At 42.3% G+C, this 18097-nt stretch overlaps 1 protein-coding gene across 2 annotated transcripts in view; it reads right to left on the bottom strand.

The window, feature by feature from the left end:
• The window catches only part of LOC120384180 (killer cell lectin-like receptor subfamily G member 1), a 35492-nt gene extending 18380 nt beyond the window's left edge, over window positions 1-17112 (bottom strand). For both annotated transcript variants that reach the window (XM_039502535.1, XM_039502544.1), the window contains exons 1-3: window positions 17081-17112; window positions 16345-16471; window positions 13359-13535 (exon numbers count right to left, since the gene is read on the bottom strand). In XM_039502535.1, coding sequence (XP_039358469.1) covers window positions 13359-13449 — 91 coding nt within the window. In that variant the 5' untranslated portion in view covers window positions 13450-13535; window positions 16345-16471; window positions 17081-17112. The remainder of the gene's footprint in view (window positions 1-13358; window positions 13536-16344; window positions 16472-17080) is intronic.
• Window positions 17113-18097: the final 985 nt, after the last annotated feature.

Genomic DNA, 18097 nt, shown 5'->3' with positions numbered 1-18097 from the left:
CCCCTTGCACTGCACTTACACAGACATACACAGACAGGGACACACCCAACTGAGTTACATGAATGATCTCCCAGCCACTCATGAACCATCAATAGAGATGCTCCAGCCAATTCCACCCAGCTCCAGACCTATACCCCACTGTCTTACACTGCTCAAGACCCCCTTGGGCAGTGCAACTTCATTAAGTGGCTCACTACTCCTCAGTGTGGAATGGATACACACTGGCCATTGTAAACTGAACTAAAAGATTTCTGAAGCACTTCAACCAAAACACACTGTTTTAGGTAAAGTATAAAGCAAGTTTATTAACTACAAAAAGATAGATTTTAAGTGATTATAAATGGTAGGCATAATGGTCAGAGATAGTTACCTTATGAAAATAAAACAGTAAACATGCATTCTAAATCCTAAGCTTTTAGTCAAAGAAAGAGTTGAATCAAGCAATGTCCCTGATGGATAACAAAAGCAGGTTATAGTTCCTCATTACACATGTAGCCTTTCTGCCAGTCAGAGTTGGCAGAAACAAGGGTCAGGTTCAGTATCTAGAGGTTCCTTTTCAACAACACAACACAAAACCGGCTCAAGCACCCACCCAGTGACCTGGGACAATTACATACCACCACCACCCAGGTGCCTCTAAGAGGCAATACTTCCCCTCTTGCAAGCACAGAGTCTGAGTGTAGCAAAACCCCCAAATCTTTTAATAAAAGGAGGGAAGTAACCTGGCATTAATTTGGGAAAACACCGCAAAGAGAGTTCGTAAACATAAACCATGAGTAAAAGACCCATCCCTCCAAGTAAGTTGGGCAGAGTCCTTTCCCCTCAGGTTCTTAAGTACAGCAACAAAAAGTCCCTTTAACATGACCATCCCTTCTGCACACCCAACTCACAGTTGTTGTCCTGGGTCATTGCAGGCCCAGAGTTCAGAGGTGCATCTGCAGAGTTCACCTCCCACCATGGGTGGAGAGGGGTGGTAAGAAGGCACCTTACTCACTCTGTTGCCCAGGTACTCACTGCTCCTCTCTGATAGCAGCTTGCTGCTCCTCTTCACCACCTGCCCTGCTCACAGATCCGCCAGGATGTCCTCAGGTCCCACCACTTAACACAGCTCTCAGTGATTTCAACTGTTAGTCGGGGAGCCTCACTGCTGGTGCACACTGTCCAGTCTTGTATAATCCATGTCAAACTCCTGATAATTTCCTTTACTTGATAAGGTCATGCCTGGTCAGAATTTGTACTGAAGCTGCCCCAGTATTTCTAGGATCAGAGAGGTAACCATGTTAGTCTGGATCTGTAAAAGCAGCAAAGAGTCCTGTGGCACCTTATAGACTAACAGACGTATTGGAGCATGAGCTTTCATGGGTGAATACCCACTTCATCAGATGCATGAAAGCTCATGCTCCAATATGTCTGTTAGTCTATAAGGTGCCACAGGACTTTTCCCAGAATTTCTAGTCTGCCTCACCAGAGTGGTGGAGAATCCAGGGGTTTTGTTGTAGAAATTAAGTCAAGCTCACTGAGGAGTATACAGGACCTCATATATATGTTATAAAGCACTCTGAAATCCTTTGGGATGAAAGAAGCTATCTAATTGTAAAACATTATTATCATTGCTATGGACTGAATGGTAAGTGCTCATGACTTACACAGCATCGTCACAGGATTTCTATTAATGGCTGCATTAGGACTGTTAGTTCTGATTCTGGTGGCTACAGAGTCACAGACATTACAGATGGAATAAAGCCTGTTAGTTTATTCTGCCCATAACCCTACCAGTGTGGGATTACTCATGAAACTACATTTTCTAGTGTGCTTCCAATCTCATTTTAAATGCCCAAAGCCATGGAACCTCCCGCGTTTCCCTTGGGCAATAATTCTGCAGCATACTGCATCTTAGGATATGTCTATGCAGCTAAGAAAAACTTGCTGCTTGCCAGTGCCAGCTGATTTGGGCTTGCAGGGCTTGGGCCGTGGGGCTGTTATATAACTGGATAGACTTCCAGGCTCAGGCTGGAGCCCAAGCTCTGGGTCCCTTCCACCTCACAGGGTCCTAGACCTCAGGCTCCATCCCAAGCCTGCAAGTCTACACAGCAATAAAATAGCCCTGTAGCCTGAGCCTTACCAGCCTGAGTCAGCTGGCACACACCAGCCACAGGTGTCTAGTTGCTGTGTAGACATATTCTTAGTGTCAGGAAGTTTCCCTTGATTTTGGAATAGATCCTCTGGTCTAGCTGAGCTGCACTTGGCATGAAACTGAATGGGGGGATGGGTTGGAAACCAATAAGGTTTTAGGACACCATTTATCCCTTGAATAATAGAACAGATCTGCATGGGTCTAGAGCCTGGTGCAAGTTGGAGCAACTTGAAGTCAGATCTGAACACTGACTGCGACGACCTATTCTGGCAGTCAGTGACTGCTGGGATTTAGGGATCCCCATGGAGCATAACAAAGCAGCTCCTGTGGAACCCTGTATCTCGTCCATTTAGTCTTAATTTTCCCTTTCTTAATTTAACTAATTACTCTTAGTTATATGCCTGTGAACCACCCTAAATAATTCATCCCCCTCATTGGTGTCTATGTTTATTAAACCTTAGTAAAGTATGTGCAATCATTGTCTAGCTAAACTCAGCTACCATGGAGTTGCCCCAGTAAATGGGAGGAAAATTGGGCTGTATACATTTAGCTCATTTAAAATGTTCCTGTTAAGTCAGTTCTTCCAATGCAGCTGATCAGTTTTGTTGCTGACCTCTGAGCTCCCTCCAGTTTGTCAATATCTTTCTGGGGAGAAGCACAGAACTGAATGTTTCAAGTCCAATGAAAAGGAGAACACATTTTTTGACCAAAAACATTTGGTTTTTTTCTTATTCTTATGTATTATTTGTATTGTCATAGTGTTTACAAACCCTACTAATGGACCAGGATCCCATTGTGCTAGCCACTGTACAAACACAGAACAAAAAGACAGACCCTACCTGTGATGGGGCGTTCATCCCACAATAGCCCTGGAAGGGTTAATAGAAGGAAGAGAGGCCAGTTAGTTACAGCCTGCACCTGGAGGGAGCCAAGATGCAATGAGGCTTAATTGGGGGTGAAGCTTACCTGGGCAGAAACTAGTAGGGCTTCTGTAAAGACAGGGAGCTAGCAACAGAGAAGAGGGCTGCATTGAGGAAGCCTGCAGTGACATTCCCTGATAAAAGGAGGAGATTAGGAACCTGTAATAGGAGTGTAGAATGCAGTCCAGGGAAGGAGCAGTAAGGACTGAAAGAATAAACCTGAATTTCTGGTTCGAGGGCCCCTAGATTAAAACCTGATGTAGAGGGTGGACCTGGGTCTCCCTACAAGGCACTGTGGGAGTGGTTCAGTCAGCAGAGTGGATATAGAGACTGCCTGAGACTGTGTGAAGGGAGACTCTGGTGAGACCTCAGAAGCTGAGAACAAATGTGATTTGGCCAGAGGGCTAAGGCACAAAAGAGAAGCATTGTAGCTCCTGATTAGCAAGAGAGAGGCCACTGAGGGAGTGACTGAGATAACAGGCTGAGTGACTGCTGGACGGGGTGCAGACAGTAGTGAGCTAATTCTTAAGATGAGCCACAGGAGGCATGTGCCCATTACACTGTCCAGTATGATTTATAATCTTTCTTTCTTTCTTTCTGTCATTTTTAAAAATGATTGGAAAAAAGGGAAGAGAATGAAAGGTGGAAGAAGATGAAAAGGAAAGAAGAAAAGGAAAAAAACAAATTCTGATGAATAAAAATATGGAAATAAAGATTTAAAAAAAATAATTGAAAAAATCCCAAATGAGTCCATCTCAAAACCTGCTAAATTAAAACAGTTCTGTAATTTTTCAAAAAACTGGCTCCATTTTTGGACCAAGTTTATCAATCAAATGGAAAATTTTCAGGAATGAAGAGAGATCATCAATTGTGATAGGCATACTCAAAAAGCTCTCTGTGCAGGTCTAGAGTTATTGCTGTTTCTAGTTGTATTCTCCATTTAAGATAGAACCAATGATCTCTCTAAAACATGAATGAACTTTTTAAGTGAACCCACTATACCTCCCCTCCAACTGCTTTGATTAGAAAGTGAATTCATAGCAGTGAACAGATGACAGAAAGCCCATTCTGGGTGGTAAACAGAAAGGCAATAGGACCATAAAACTTAAAAAGGATATTCTTGGAGCTTGTGTAGTGCCATTGACTGTGTATTTTACAGACTCTGGTACTCAATAAATACAGTATGTTCCAACCAGGCTTTGGGATTAACACCATTTTAACTCTTACAGATAAAAGCCCCTTTGCTCTCAGCTCTTTGGGTTGGGGTACAAACTTCCTGTGCAGTTTCAGCTGAAACATCACACAGCAAATAGTTCTTCCTGTATTAGCTTTCTTGCTTCTATCAGGGTAATCTGATGGTGCTATCAGACTTGTTCTTCCCTTGATATTCACCTATAGGACCAGGACAGATTTGCCATTTCATACACCTAGGACTTCAGGTTCTTTCCAAAGACCTATGGGTACAGTTAATGGTTGCATAATCAAATGCTTATCAGATTTTTATTTTTAAAGCAGTTGTTCATTGCTGTAGATAAAAGTTACTTGTGCTGTATAATTCAGGAATAAATGACAATTCTTACAGTGAAAAAGATTATATAGATGTGTAACTTTTAATTTTAAAAGGATGAAGTTTAGCCCAAGCACAAGGAAAGGCATATTAAAGGATTTGTTATTTCAAGCAGCTCATGCAGCACACAATTGCTTCCTTGAAGCTTTGTGTGTCATTTTCCTCTAGTGAATTTATACTTTGTCTTTAGAAATGGTTCCAATCCAAAAACTTGGCAGCAAACTCTATTGAATTTCAGGGAGTTCAGATCCAATCCAGACTCTAGCTAGCCACAACTCTAAAATCCACTTTAAAATTTCCACCATTATAAACCACCAGAAATGAGCCATTGGGAGCTGAGCAACACAAATTTGGAATGTCACACTCTTTCTAAAAAGCAAAGGAAATAAAGACCCAAGGAAACCAAGAGCAAAGGTACTGTCTTAATAAGCCTCTGACTTTATACTTTAAAATGTCCCTCTGTATGTCACACAGCATCAAGTTATGGGGGTGGGGGGAAGGTGACAAATAGGGTTGATGTTCATGGAGGTTTCAAGATGGGAGCTCACACCACTGGCAGGTACAACAAGTACCTATTGCCTCCAAAAATACTCTTTGGCTGCCAGAGTTATTGAGGCTCAGATGTGTGAGACCAGGAGTGCAAATGAAAGATCAGTGGGATCCCAGAAGCAAGCTGAAGGGAGATGAAGGTCATATTGCCTACTCCAACAAAAGGAAGGTTTAAAACAAATTGGTACTTACTCAAGTTGTTCACATGATGAGAAGGTTATTTTAAGACAAACCTGCACACACATAATGATGGTGGGGTCCTTCCCTCTCCGACTGAGGCACTGAGTGTTTTCCTCAGTATTAGAATGGAAACCTCCCACTAGCTTTCACTGTCCAGGAAAGATGTGGATCCACTCCACAGACAACACGCCTCAGACCAACATGCATTTCCTGAATCTTAACAAGGGAAACAGCCTGAAGTTCTGAAAAGAGCCTGGATGTTTGAATCATCATGATGCAACATTGTTACAAAGTGGGGACCGTGCCCCTTGAGCTAGTATTTGGTGAGAAAATTGAAAAATGTCAAAGTGAACAAATGTTGTCTCTCTCTCTCATGTTGAAAACAATTCTGGTTCTGCTCTGCTACTCTTTCCTTGTATATAAATCCCCAAGGGAGAGAGAGCGTCTGTCTGGCCTCTTTTGTAGGGTAGTAGCAGCCAACAGAAGAAATGAGAATGTCTTGCAAAAGCACTGGCTTAAGCCACATTGAAAGTGAGAAGCTCTGCACACTAACCAGAGCACTTAGAGCTAGTTAAAAATGAAAGGTGAAGAGGAGTAAAATTCTACAGTTTAATACTTCCATATTAACTCATGTTTGTTTACAAAAATCAATCCAATGTTTTAATGTGTGTGTGTTTGTGTACATGTAACAGCAAACATTAGAAAATTGCAGGTGCAAAAAATCAGTTAGGAGGGCCCTTCTGCAGTGTTTTTTGCATTCTTCAACTTCTGAATCTTCAAATATAAGCAAGAAACAAAAGAAAAAAAAAACTACCCAACCAACCAACCAGCCAGCCAGCCAGCCAGCCAAGGCTTTCAGCATGATAGTTTATAGTTGTTTCTACTGTTCAGGGCTTCACTGTGTAGCCAGTGCTGCTAACCTGATCACCCCATCTTACAGGAAACTGGTGGCAGACCAACAGCATTAACTGCAAGTATCCAGGAAGACAGACATTTTATATTTAATTCTGAGTACCGGGAAGGAATTTGTTGTGAATCTGAAGGTGACAGGTAACTTGGGTGACCGTGACCATGAAATAATACATTTCAGGACTCTAAGAAAAGGAAGGAGTGAAGGCAACAGAAAAGGACAATGGACTTAAAAATGTAGATTTTAACAAACTCAGAGAACTGGTAGGTAAGATACCATGGGAAGAAAGTCAGAGAGCAAAGGGAGTTCAGAAGAGCTGGCAGTATCTCAAAGAGACAGTATTAAAGGTGCAACAGCAAACTATCCCAATGTCAAGGAAAGATAGGAAGAGGCTAATATGGCTTTATCAGGAGCTCTTTAATGACCTAAAAATCAAAAAAGGAAACCTACAAAAACTAGAAACATGGACATTGCTAAGGATGAGTACAAAAGAATAGCCCAAGCACGTAGGGACAAAATCAGAAAAGGCTATGACACAAAATGAGTTACACCTAGCAAAGGCAATAAGAAGTGGTTCTATAGTAAATACATTAGGTGCAAGAGAAAGATGAAAGAAAGTGTAGGTCCTTAGCACAAAGGAGAGCTAATAACAGATGATATGAAGAATGCGGAGGTGTTTAATGCCTATTTTGCCTCAGTCTTCATTAAACAGGTAATTTTTGACCAGATACTTAAATGCAATTAACAACAAAAGGAAAGAAACAAAAGCCAAAACAGGGAAAGAGCAAAATAAATATTAGTTAGATAAGTTAGATGTATTCAAGTCAGTGAGGCCTGCTGAAATTCACCCTTGAGTACTTAAGAAATTCATTAAAGCAGTCTCGGAACCATAAAGAATTATTTTTGAGAACTCTTGGAGGAGTCTATAGGACTGGAGAAAGGCAAACACAGTACCAATCTTTAAAAAGGGGAGCAAAGAGGACCTGGGGAATTATAGAACAGGCAGCCTAAGTTGGATACCTGGAAAGATACTGGAACAAATTATTAAACAATCAATTTGTAAGCACCTAGAGCATAATAGGGTGATAAATAACAGACAACATTTGTCAAGACAAAAAATTATACCAAACCAAAATAAATTCTTTCTTTGATGGGGCTACTGACCTACTGGATAGGAGGGAAGCTGTAAATGTGATATATTTTGATTTTGGTAAAGCTTTTGACACAGTCCCATGTTAATTATAAGGAAACTAAGGTAACATGGTTTAGATTAAATTAGTACAATGTGCATGCAAAATTGGTTGCAAGACCATACTCAAAAAGTAGTTTTCAATGCTTCAATCTCCTGGGTCCAGTACTATTCAATATTTTCATTAGTGATGTGGATAAGGAGTGAAGAGTATACTTATGGATGACAACAAGCTGGGAGGGGTTGATAGCACTTTGAAGGACAGGGTTACAATTCAACATTACCTTGACAAATTGGAGAATGGGTCTGAAATCAACAAGATGAAATTCAGTAAAAACAAGTGCAAATTACTATAATTAGGAAGAAAATATCAAATGCATAGCTACAGAATGGGAAATAATTGGTAGGTGGTAGGATAGCTGAAAAGGATCTGCGGGCTTATCATGGATAATAAATTGCATATGAGTCAACAATGTGATGCAGTGGCAAAAAAGTCTAATATCATTTACGGATATATTAACAGGGGTGTTGTATGTAAGACTGAGGAGGTAATTGCCCTTTTTCTATTCAGCACTGATGAGGCCTCAGCTGGAGTCCCGAGTCCGTTTATGGGTGCCACGTTTAGGAAAGATGTAGACATACTGGAGAGAGTCCAGGGGAGAACAGCAACAATGATAAATTTAGAAAACTTGACCTATGAGAAAAGGTTGAAAAGACTGGGCATGTTCAGTCTAGAGAAGAGAAGGCTGAGTGGGGACTTGATAACAGTCTTCGAATATGTTAAGGGCTGTTATAAAGAGGATGGTGATCAATTGTTCTCCAGTCCACTGAAGGTAGGACAAGTAATCAAGAGAGCTTTGAAGCAAGAAAGATTTGCATTAGTTATTAGGAAAAAATTGGAATAGGCTTCCAAGGGATGTAGTGGAATCTCCACCAATGGAGGTTTTTAAGAACAGTTTGGACAAACACCTGTCAGGTATGGTCTAGATTTACTTGGCCCTGCCTCAGCACTGATGGGTGCGGGTTCATAGTCCTTTGTCTCCTTTGCTGCTCATAAGCCTTATGGTATTTCAGTTCTGTGTAGGTCACCACCCCCTTGCTTCATTCTAGTGAGTTATGGCATAGAAACAGAGAATTCCATTCAGTGCACTGACAAAGTAGCGGGTTCTGATTAACACCCAATAGAGCTATGAGACTGCTGCTTCAGTACATAGGGCATGGCAAGACTTTTGTACTAAAAAATTTAGTCTCACAGTACAATGGTCTGCAGAAGCCTGTCAGTGTACCAGAATCAACCAGCAACTGTGAATTAAGCACATGCATCTTATCACTTTTTTCCCTCCGATCTCTGAATCCTCTTTATAGTCCTACCTCAAAATGTTAAGTTACACTGAAAGATGTTCAAGTGACTAATATAACCCTTTGTGTATGCTCTGTAATCAGAAAACTACAGTTAAAAAAGCCAAGTTGTGGAAATCACTAGTTAACCAGTTCAGATAGTGCATCTACTCAATTACCTGTATGACTCAAACATTCTGCTTCTGACAATCTTGAAATGTAAAATTTCACTTTACATACTTCAAAACAAATTGAACTGCGATGCACAACACATATTTATGAACTCATTTGACATATCCAGGGCTATTTCGTTAATATAAAGCCTGCTCCTTCTCCCATTGAAGTCAATATCTGTAGTTCAGTTGACTTCAGTGGAAGCAAGATACTATGCATTACACTCTTCTAGATGGGGACTGTGTTTTATTTCTGTTTTTTTTAAAAAAGCCTTTTTAAATGTCATCTTCTCAAATACTAACTGCTCAACTACTTTGATGCTCAGTGGCATTCCTCCACTGCACAGGAAAGATTTTAAGGCTCTGGGATGGTAAATAAATACGGACAGTTAAGGATCAGTCATGACTTCATGATGTTGGCTATCACAATCAGACAAAGCAGAGAGAAAATTGTACTTTATTCTGGTATGAGTAGGTTTCAGAAAGGAGAGTAGAATTCAGTCATTACCTCCTTTAATCCGCCCACAACCAGGTCTGACTTAAAGAGACCTTGTTGTGGGAGGACTAAAGTCTGACAGTCCTGTTACAAGAAGCACAGCAGTAGCCTATAGGTGAAATATTAATTTTGTTTTAATATTCTGGTTAAAACCGCACAGGAAGTGCCAGACTTGTGCTGCTATTTTGAGATAACCTGCCTTTACACAGAGCGCTCAGAACAAAGCAATATTTGACTCTAAGAGTTAAGATGACTCAGATATAATTATCAGGCTTTTCTTACTCCTCTCTTATCTACTTCCACCATGCATGATCTTTTTATGTATGCTTAAAATCTTTGGTACTGGAGAATCATAGTTGGGAAGAGATCATTACACCCTTGTGTTTTAGTGTCTTTCAGTAGTTTTCCCCCAACTGAATGGACTTTCTGTTTCCATCTCCAATAATCAGTCATTTCTCACAGTTTCTGCAGTGCAGAATTTTCACAGTGTAATAGGCCCTGTTGACCACTTCACACCACCCTGCAGAAAATTGCCTCCCACTAAGGAGCAGCAGCTTAGCCTCAATCTCTCCTGTCAAATTTGTTTCACTCTGACTAAATAATGGGTCATTGGGCCAGAGAGTCAGCGAGTGATCCTGTCTTCACCCCACCCCCACCCTGATTCCTCTATCCTTATACCCCCTTACAATTCTGGAATACCCCCCTTACAATTCTAGAAATGTCCCTCTAATGATTATGTTTCTATGAAAAAGCTTATATCATTCATTCGTATTAGAGGATTGGGACAAAAGAAACCTGATGAGGTTCCACAAGAACAAGCGCAGAGTCCTGCACTTAGGTCAGAGGAATCTCATTCACTGTTACAGACTAGGGACCGACTGGCTAGGAAGCAGTTCTGCAGAAAAGGACCTAGGGGTCATAGTCGACGAGAAGCTGGATATGAGTCAACAGTGTACCCTTGTTGCCAAGAAGGCTAACAGCATTTTCGGTGTATAAGTAGGGGCATTGCCAGCAGATTGAGGGACGTAATCATTCCTCTCTATTCGACATTGGTGAGGCCTCATCTGGAGTACTGTGTCCAGGTTTGGGCCCCACACTACAAGAAGGATGTGGAAAAATTGGAAAGAGTCCAGCAAAAGGCAACAAAAATGATTAGGGGGCTGGAGCACATGACTTATAAGGAGAGGCTGAGGGAACTGGGATTGTTTTGTCTGCAGAAGAGAAGAATGAGGGGGGATTTGATAGCTGCTTTCAACTACCTGAAAGAGGGTTCCAAAGAGGATGGAGCTAGGCTGTTCTCAGTTGTACCTGATGTCAGAACAAGGAGTAATGGTCTCAAGTTGCAGTGGGGGAGGTTTAGCTTGGATATTAGGAAAAACCTTTTCACTAGGAGGGTGGTGAAGCACTGGAATGGGTTACCTAGGGAGGTGGTGGAATCTCCTTCCTTAGAGGTTTTTAAGGTCAGGCTTGAGAAAGCCCTGGCTGGGATGATTTAGTTGGGTTTGGTCCTGCTTTGAGCAGGGGGTTGGACTAGATGACCTCCTGAGGTCCCTTCCAACCCTGATATTCTATGATTCTAAGTGATAATGTCCCACTAAACCCAGTATGGACTGGTTTACCCTTTTGCAAGACAACTGTGATAATCCATATTTTATTTACCAGGTTAAATATTCTAGCAGCCAAGATTCCTTATCTTAACATTTGCATGGTTTGATTTAGTCCTCAGTACTAATAAACCAATCCAATTTAACAGTTTGGCTTGTACTAATCCAAAGATTCGAGTTTACAGTCCCAGCATTGACTGTCATAAATAACCAGCAATTCTGAAAAATATTGACAGCAGTTCTACAATGCAACACTTTTCTCTGGGGCTTTATTAGGTATTTGGAACTCAGGGTAAGGGACAGTAGAAAAGGGGATAAGGATAATAAAAGACAAAAACAACAATACATAAACTATACCCCTCCAACCATTCACAGATGCTAAAAACCACCATGTGCTCCCTTCCAGCACTTGCCTAAGTAGATAGTGAATTTAGGCTCAGTCTTTGACGGGTGGTGCAGAACTGAAGTCAGTGTCCATCTTAAAATAAAATAGAAAAATAAATAGACATTTCTTAAAAGTATTCACACCAAGGATGGTAAGATCGTCCCTGTGGCTCTCTGTGCTGTATAGTTAGCTTGGCTCTTGGTAGCCTGGATGTGACTCTCCTCTGACTCCCTGATTTCTGGTGTCTGCTGAGATGACACTGTTCAATGTCCCAGAACTCCCAAAAGGACTCAATGTCTTCCCTGGGGTAGGAATGTGGAGGGTAGAAGGGTCCTCCCTGTGATGCTTCTTTCCCTGTTGCACTCCAAATAGAGCCAAAAACAAAAGTAAAACCAAACCCCTTGTCTCCGAGTTCTGGTTTATGATTGATTCTGGTTGTGTTGCTCCCCAGTTCTCTCTCTGCTCTGGACTGTTGGCAATGTGGGAAACAGCATCCTGAACTTCTGCCACCATTGCTGCTGTAGTCCAGAGTGGAGTACCCTAGACACTCTGTGTGGTATTTGAGGAGTACCCCCTCCAAATAGGGTTACAGTTATATAAGTACCATATTAATTAACTTGATAGCACACTAACTGGCCTCTTAAAATAATGTTTCACTGATAGTTTAAGCAACTGATTGGTAGTTGCTTATTTTATATTTTTTATATATTTTTTCCAAACACAAAGACCAGCCATAAATTTAGTCTAAAATGATTTTTATTTTAGAGAAAGAACAAACAAAAAAGCACAAAACTGAAATCTCCAGCAGAGAGTACAGGGTGGAACCCCAACTCCACAGAGCAGCAGCTGTGAGAAAAGGCCAGTCCCATCCCCATGAGCTGCAACTGATGAGGGGATATGTGGAGGAGAGCTCACCACAGAGAGATGTTGGCTAGATGAATAGGAATAAAACTCTGCCCTGACTCCCTGCTGCCAGCCCACCTCTCACTGGACATGGGACTAGGTCAGTGGTTGGCAACCTTTCAGAAGTGGTGTGCCGAGTCTTCCTTTAGTCACTCTAATTTAAGGTTTCGCGTGCCAGTAATACATCTTAACATTTTTAGAAGGTCTCTTTCTATAAGTCTATGATATATAACTAAACTATTGTTGTATGTAAAGTAAATAAGGTTTTTAAAATGTTTAAGAAGCTTCATTTAAAATTAAATTAAAATGCAGAGCCCCCTGGACCAGTGGCCAGGACCCAGGCAATGTGAGTGCCACTGAAAATCAGCTCACGTGCTGCCTTTGGCACGTGTGCCATGCCTACCCCTGGACTAGGTGATTGCCCCAAGGAGCAGGCTGGAGGCACACCTTAGATCCAACCCAGGAGTTCTCACTAGCACACGGAGCTGGCTGCCAGGCAGAGCAGCAGAGGCAGGGATTGATTCCCTGAGCTTGTACCACAGCCAAGCACCAATGACCAGCACAAGGAGCAGAAAGCACCTTATTTGGAACAAAGAGACTGGGGATGGATGGGACTTTGGACTCTTAATTAGAGTAGGTTGTGAATTTTTCATCAAAACATTTTTGGTTGGAAAATGTCAAGTCATCACACCTGAAACTGTTCATGGGAAAGAGTCAGTTTCAACAGATTATCCATTTTGAAAGAACTGTGAAAAAAAGGTTCTTGTGCTCCTGAGTACTGTTCATGACTGCCAGAGCTGTGAGTCTTTTTCTCAAATCCCAATGACCATCAACCTGATTGGTTGTAGATGCTATTATGGTCTTAGTAGCATGGCATTGGGCAACATACCAAATGAGCATTCTAACTTTACTATTCCAAAAATCCTGTGTCAGTTCCAGAGATAAGGGTAGATGTTTGACCATAGACAGTAAAACAGAAAATATGTTACCAGCTAGTTAACATACAATACCTTTGCTCTCAGAGTTCCTGGGTCTTTGGCTCCTCTGCTGCTCAGACGTGTGACATTTCACTTCTGTGTAAGTCACTTCCTGCTCGCTCATTTCTAGAGGATGGTGAGTGTGGAAACTGTAGACTTTCCTTTAGTGGCCTACGATGGATGATGGCATTTGATGAAAAACGAATGGATCTAGAAATATCAGGTAAAAAATAATAAGATATTGCAATGATTGGTTATAATTTACTCCATTACAACAGTCTGTAGTAAGAGGAAAAGAAATGCAGGATTAAATGGCATACTGAGTTCAGTACATGCATCCTATCATCTTTTTCTATTATTTGCCCTCTGTTTAACTTTATAATCACAATATATTCTGGTTACCTCTGAGTCTCAGAAAACTGGATATTCAAATGGATTAACCTAGACCACCTTTAATACTATTCACAGTGGTTTAGATAGCAAACACTTCAGGGCTGGGACTGTCTCTCACTATGTGTTCACATAGTGTCTAGCACAATGGTGCTCATAGCTTGGGTGTTGCCTCTAAGATCTACTGTAATACAAATATTAAATAGTTATAATGATTCTAAATCTAATATTTTGCACTCCAAAGTGCTACCCATCAGCAGAAAAAGTGAGAGGCTATCATTAAGAGTTAGGGTCAGGTTATAAGAGGCTTGAAGGAGACAGTCAAAAGGGTACTGGATAAAAAAAAATTGGTGCTGGAAACCCCATTGCATGAGTCTGTTTAAGATGGAATGTAAAAAAAAATACTTTGGGGAGACAATCCAGTAGTCTGAGGGATGTGTTTATGTGCGCAAGGGATAATGGTCAAGATAGCCTTGTTCTGTAGGTCTTTTCTCAATTCAGTATTTCAGTAAAGTTAATTAATGATAATTAGTCATATAAAAGCGTCACCTGCATGGTCTGTCTCTAAAAGATACTATGCAGTGTTGTTGTAGTCGTGTTGGTCCAAGGATATTAGATAGACAAGCTAGGAGAGGTAATAATTTTTATTGGGCCAACTTCCATTGGTGAGAGAGACAAGCACACTTGCACAGAGCTCTTCTTCAGGTCAGAAGAGCTCAGTGTAAGCTTGAAAACGTGTCTCTCTCACCATCAGAAGTTGGTCAAATAAAAGACCTCATTCACATTTAGTCTCTAAGGGTACGTTCATACTACCTGCCCGGGTCGGCGGGTAGCGATCGACTTCTCAGAGTTCGATATATCGCATCTCATCTAGACGCGATATATCGAACTCCAAACGCGCTCCCGTCGACTCCGGAACTCCACCACCGCGAACGGTGGTGGCGGAGTCGACGGGGGAGCCGCGGACTTCGATCCCGCGCCGTGAGGATGAGTAAGTACTTCGAACTAAGGTACTTCGAGTTCAGCTACGCTATTCGCGTAGCTGAACTTGCGTACCTTAGTTCGAACCCTCCCCCCCCAGTGTAGACCAAGCCTAAAAGATACTGACTAATATATAGAAAAAGGGAAACATTTCAACTCCTGTTGTCTATTGCACTTAGACCAAGAGTTTTTGGCCTTTTTAGCAATATTAGTTATAGGTCGGTATTCTTTTTTCTTTTGCATAATGCGTTCCTTTTCACCAATGCAGCCCAAGTCCCTATTCAGAGATCCATATAATGCCAGTACATATATATATACTGTTCTGCTTGCTCCTACAATTTGCTGAGTAAACTTTTTTATATTGCTGAATACCACTGATATTAATAGAATTTGAGGTCACTCAGTGTTTTGTGATATCAGGACTCATCCTTTCCATTTTTAAATATACCTCTACCATGAAATAACGTGACCCAATATAACACAAATTCAGATATAACATGGTAAAACAGTGCTCTGGGGAGGCGGGGCTGCGCTCTCCCGCAGATCAAAGCAAGTTCAATATAATGTGGTTTCACCTATAAAGTGGTAAGATTTTTTTGGCTCCCGAGGACAGCATCATATTGGGCTACAGGTGTATATCAAGTGATTGTGTTCTCAGCAACTCATTCAGAAAGCTATTGCATAGTCACTCACTGTTAGAAACTGTGACCTCCCCCGATCGCCATGATTTTTCAAAGATAATGGCCAATGGCTCTGCAATCTCATCGGCCAACTCCTTTAGCAACCTCGGATGCAGCGCATCCGGCCCCATGGACTTGTGCTTGTCCAGCTTTTCTAAATAGTCCCGAACTACTTCTTTCTCCACAGAGTTGTCACCTCCTCCCCATACCGTGCTGCAGAATGCAGCTGTCTGGGAGCTGACCTTGTCTGTGAAGACAGAGGCAAAAAAAGCATTGAGTACACTAGCTTTCTCCACATCCTCTGTCACTAGGTTCCCTCCCTCATTCAGCAAGGGGCCCACATCTGGGGATTTAATATTTCATTATTGTGTTACTTATTCATTTTTACAAATTAAGAATAAATACATTAGGTAAACCCAGACCCAACAAAGTCCTTTGTGATACCCCACCAGTCACCTCCTTCACAAGTTCATATTATTGCCTTTTATCTTTCCCCTTTGGTAACAGCCTTCAACAGTTTTCAGGACAAATGATTTCACTCCAAGCCAAGTTAATATGAACTCTTTTTTCAAATATGTTTTCTTGAAAGACTATATCAAATGCTTTCAACTACTTATATCCCATCTACCACCTTTTGTGTCTGATGCTGACCTTGTAGCTTTTGGTTTTCATGGTAAAAATAACTAGAAATGGCATACAAATCCAGAATTTTAGATCAGACTTTTCTCTGCTTTATATCTAATGCATGTTATTTCAAGGAGGAGTAGATCACTGAATTATAAACATAGAACTATATGTCACCTGGACTATATCACCAGTCAGTCTTTAAATATTACATTCCTACTGCTTGTACTGAACTATAATGAAAGAAAAAATAAAAATCAAAGTTACACATCAATATAATATCTTTCATGGTAAACACTTTCACTCATTTCTTGAATTAGTAAACACAAGTGAATGTTACCTACTTTTTTGGGGGGGGGGCACCTCTCGTTGTTTGGGAAGATGCAGGAGAGCTGGAATAGACTTTTCTGTTCTGTGTCTGATCTGGTCCTCTCTATATGAATATCCAGAAGTAATTATGGGTCCCTCTGGCTGTCCTGACAGAAGATGGAGAATGCAAGCCAAAAGAGGAAGTTTTAGTTACTCTATGATGTTATATCTGAAACCGCACAGGAAATTCATTGGCTGCTGATTTGAGAAGATCTCCCCCAGTCCAAAGTGCTCAGAATAAAGGGGCTTTCATCCTGAGTTACAGTGATGTGACTAGGCCCATGATGTTAACTTCAAAGTTAATTTACAGCTTTTTAAATGCTGAAGTTAGTAAGCAATAGTATCTATGGCCTGGTCTACACTAAGGGGGGGGTCGAACTAAGGTACGCGACTTCAGCTACGTGAATAGCGTAGCTGAAGTCGAAGTACCTTAGTTCGGGCTACTCACCTGTCCAGACGCCATGGGAATGAAGTCCATGGCTCCCCCGTCGACTCCGCCACCGCCACTCGCTCTGGTGGAGTTCCGGAGTCGACAGGAGCGCGTCCGGAGTTCGAACTATCGCATCTAATCTAGACGCGATAGTTCGAACTCCAAGAAGTCGAATGCCGCCCATCGACCCAGCAGGTAAGTGTAGACCTACCCTATGACACACACAGTAGCTGGGCCAAACAATGTGTTACACTTTGTGCTCTGTAGAGGAGCGGACTCACCCCTGCGACGCCTCCTGCTGCTCTCTCAGGGAATTAGCTCATTCCAGCATCCAGAGCGCCCTCTGCAGTCTGGTGATCCACCTGTCCTCTTGGTCCCCGTGTCCCTCCCTGGACCCCGGTGCCTTTTAACTGGGGTGCTGCCCCCTGGCAGTACCCCACCAATCTGGGTCTCCCCTCCCCTGGGGAACCCCCAACCCACTATCTTCACTTTGCCTCAGTATAAGGCTACTGCCAGTCATCGTCTAGCCCCACGCCCTGGGGCAGACTGCAGTATCAGCCTACTCATCACTGGCAAGGAGGGTTTAGACCTGCTGCCTTGGCCTACCCCTGGGCTGCCCTCTGCAACCCCTAGTACCCCTTGGCCTTTTGCTAGGCCACAGCCTGGAGCTTTCCAGGCTAGAGCTCCCGAACTCCTCCACCTTTCCCCAGCCCTGATCCCCTCAGGTACTTTGTCTCTAACTCCCTGCAGCCAGGCCCATCTCCCTCTACAGGCAGAGGAAGACTTCTGCTCCTGGCTTCCCTGGTCTTCTTATAAGGCCCTGTTGCTCAGTTTGGGGCATGGGCCCAGCTGCAGCCACTTCCCCCAATCAGCCAGGGTTTTACCTTGCCCAGTCCCAGCCCTCTGCAGGGCTTTTCTAACTCTTTCCAGGCTGGAGCAAGTGGTCACCCCACTACATGCTCCTAGGTTCTCAATCTCTTGGAAGAGTCTCCACTAGGGAAGTACTTGAAGCCCCAGACTTTTGGATATTTAAAGTGACAGGACAGCACTAGGAAAGTGCTACAGGGAAACATCCTGCATTGCCCCCGGGATATAGGCTGATGATCCAAGATTGTCTCATTTCTAACTTCTCTGACTGTCTGATCACCAGGCTCGGCACTTGCTGCTTCAGTGTCACCAACAGGTGTGCCCAGAGCCCCAGCAAAACATCACCGCACCAGTAGGGCCAACACCAACTCCATCATCATTTTCAGTCTCTTCTCTGCCCAGATCATGTGACACCAGTGTTGTGTATTTGG

This window comes from Mauremys reevesii, linkage group 1 (genome assembly GCF_016161935.1).
Source record: "Mauremys reevesii isolate NIE-2019 linkage group 1, ASM1616193v1, whole genome shotgun sequence".
In the NCBI taxonomy this organism is placed as follows: domain Eukaryota; kingdom Metazoa; phylum Chordata; order Testudines; family Geoemydidae; genus Mauremys; species Mauremys reevesii.
Note: the sequence above shows the minus strand (reverse complement) of the source record. Positions and strands in the feature narration are given on the sequence as shown.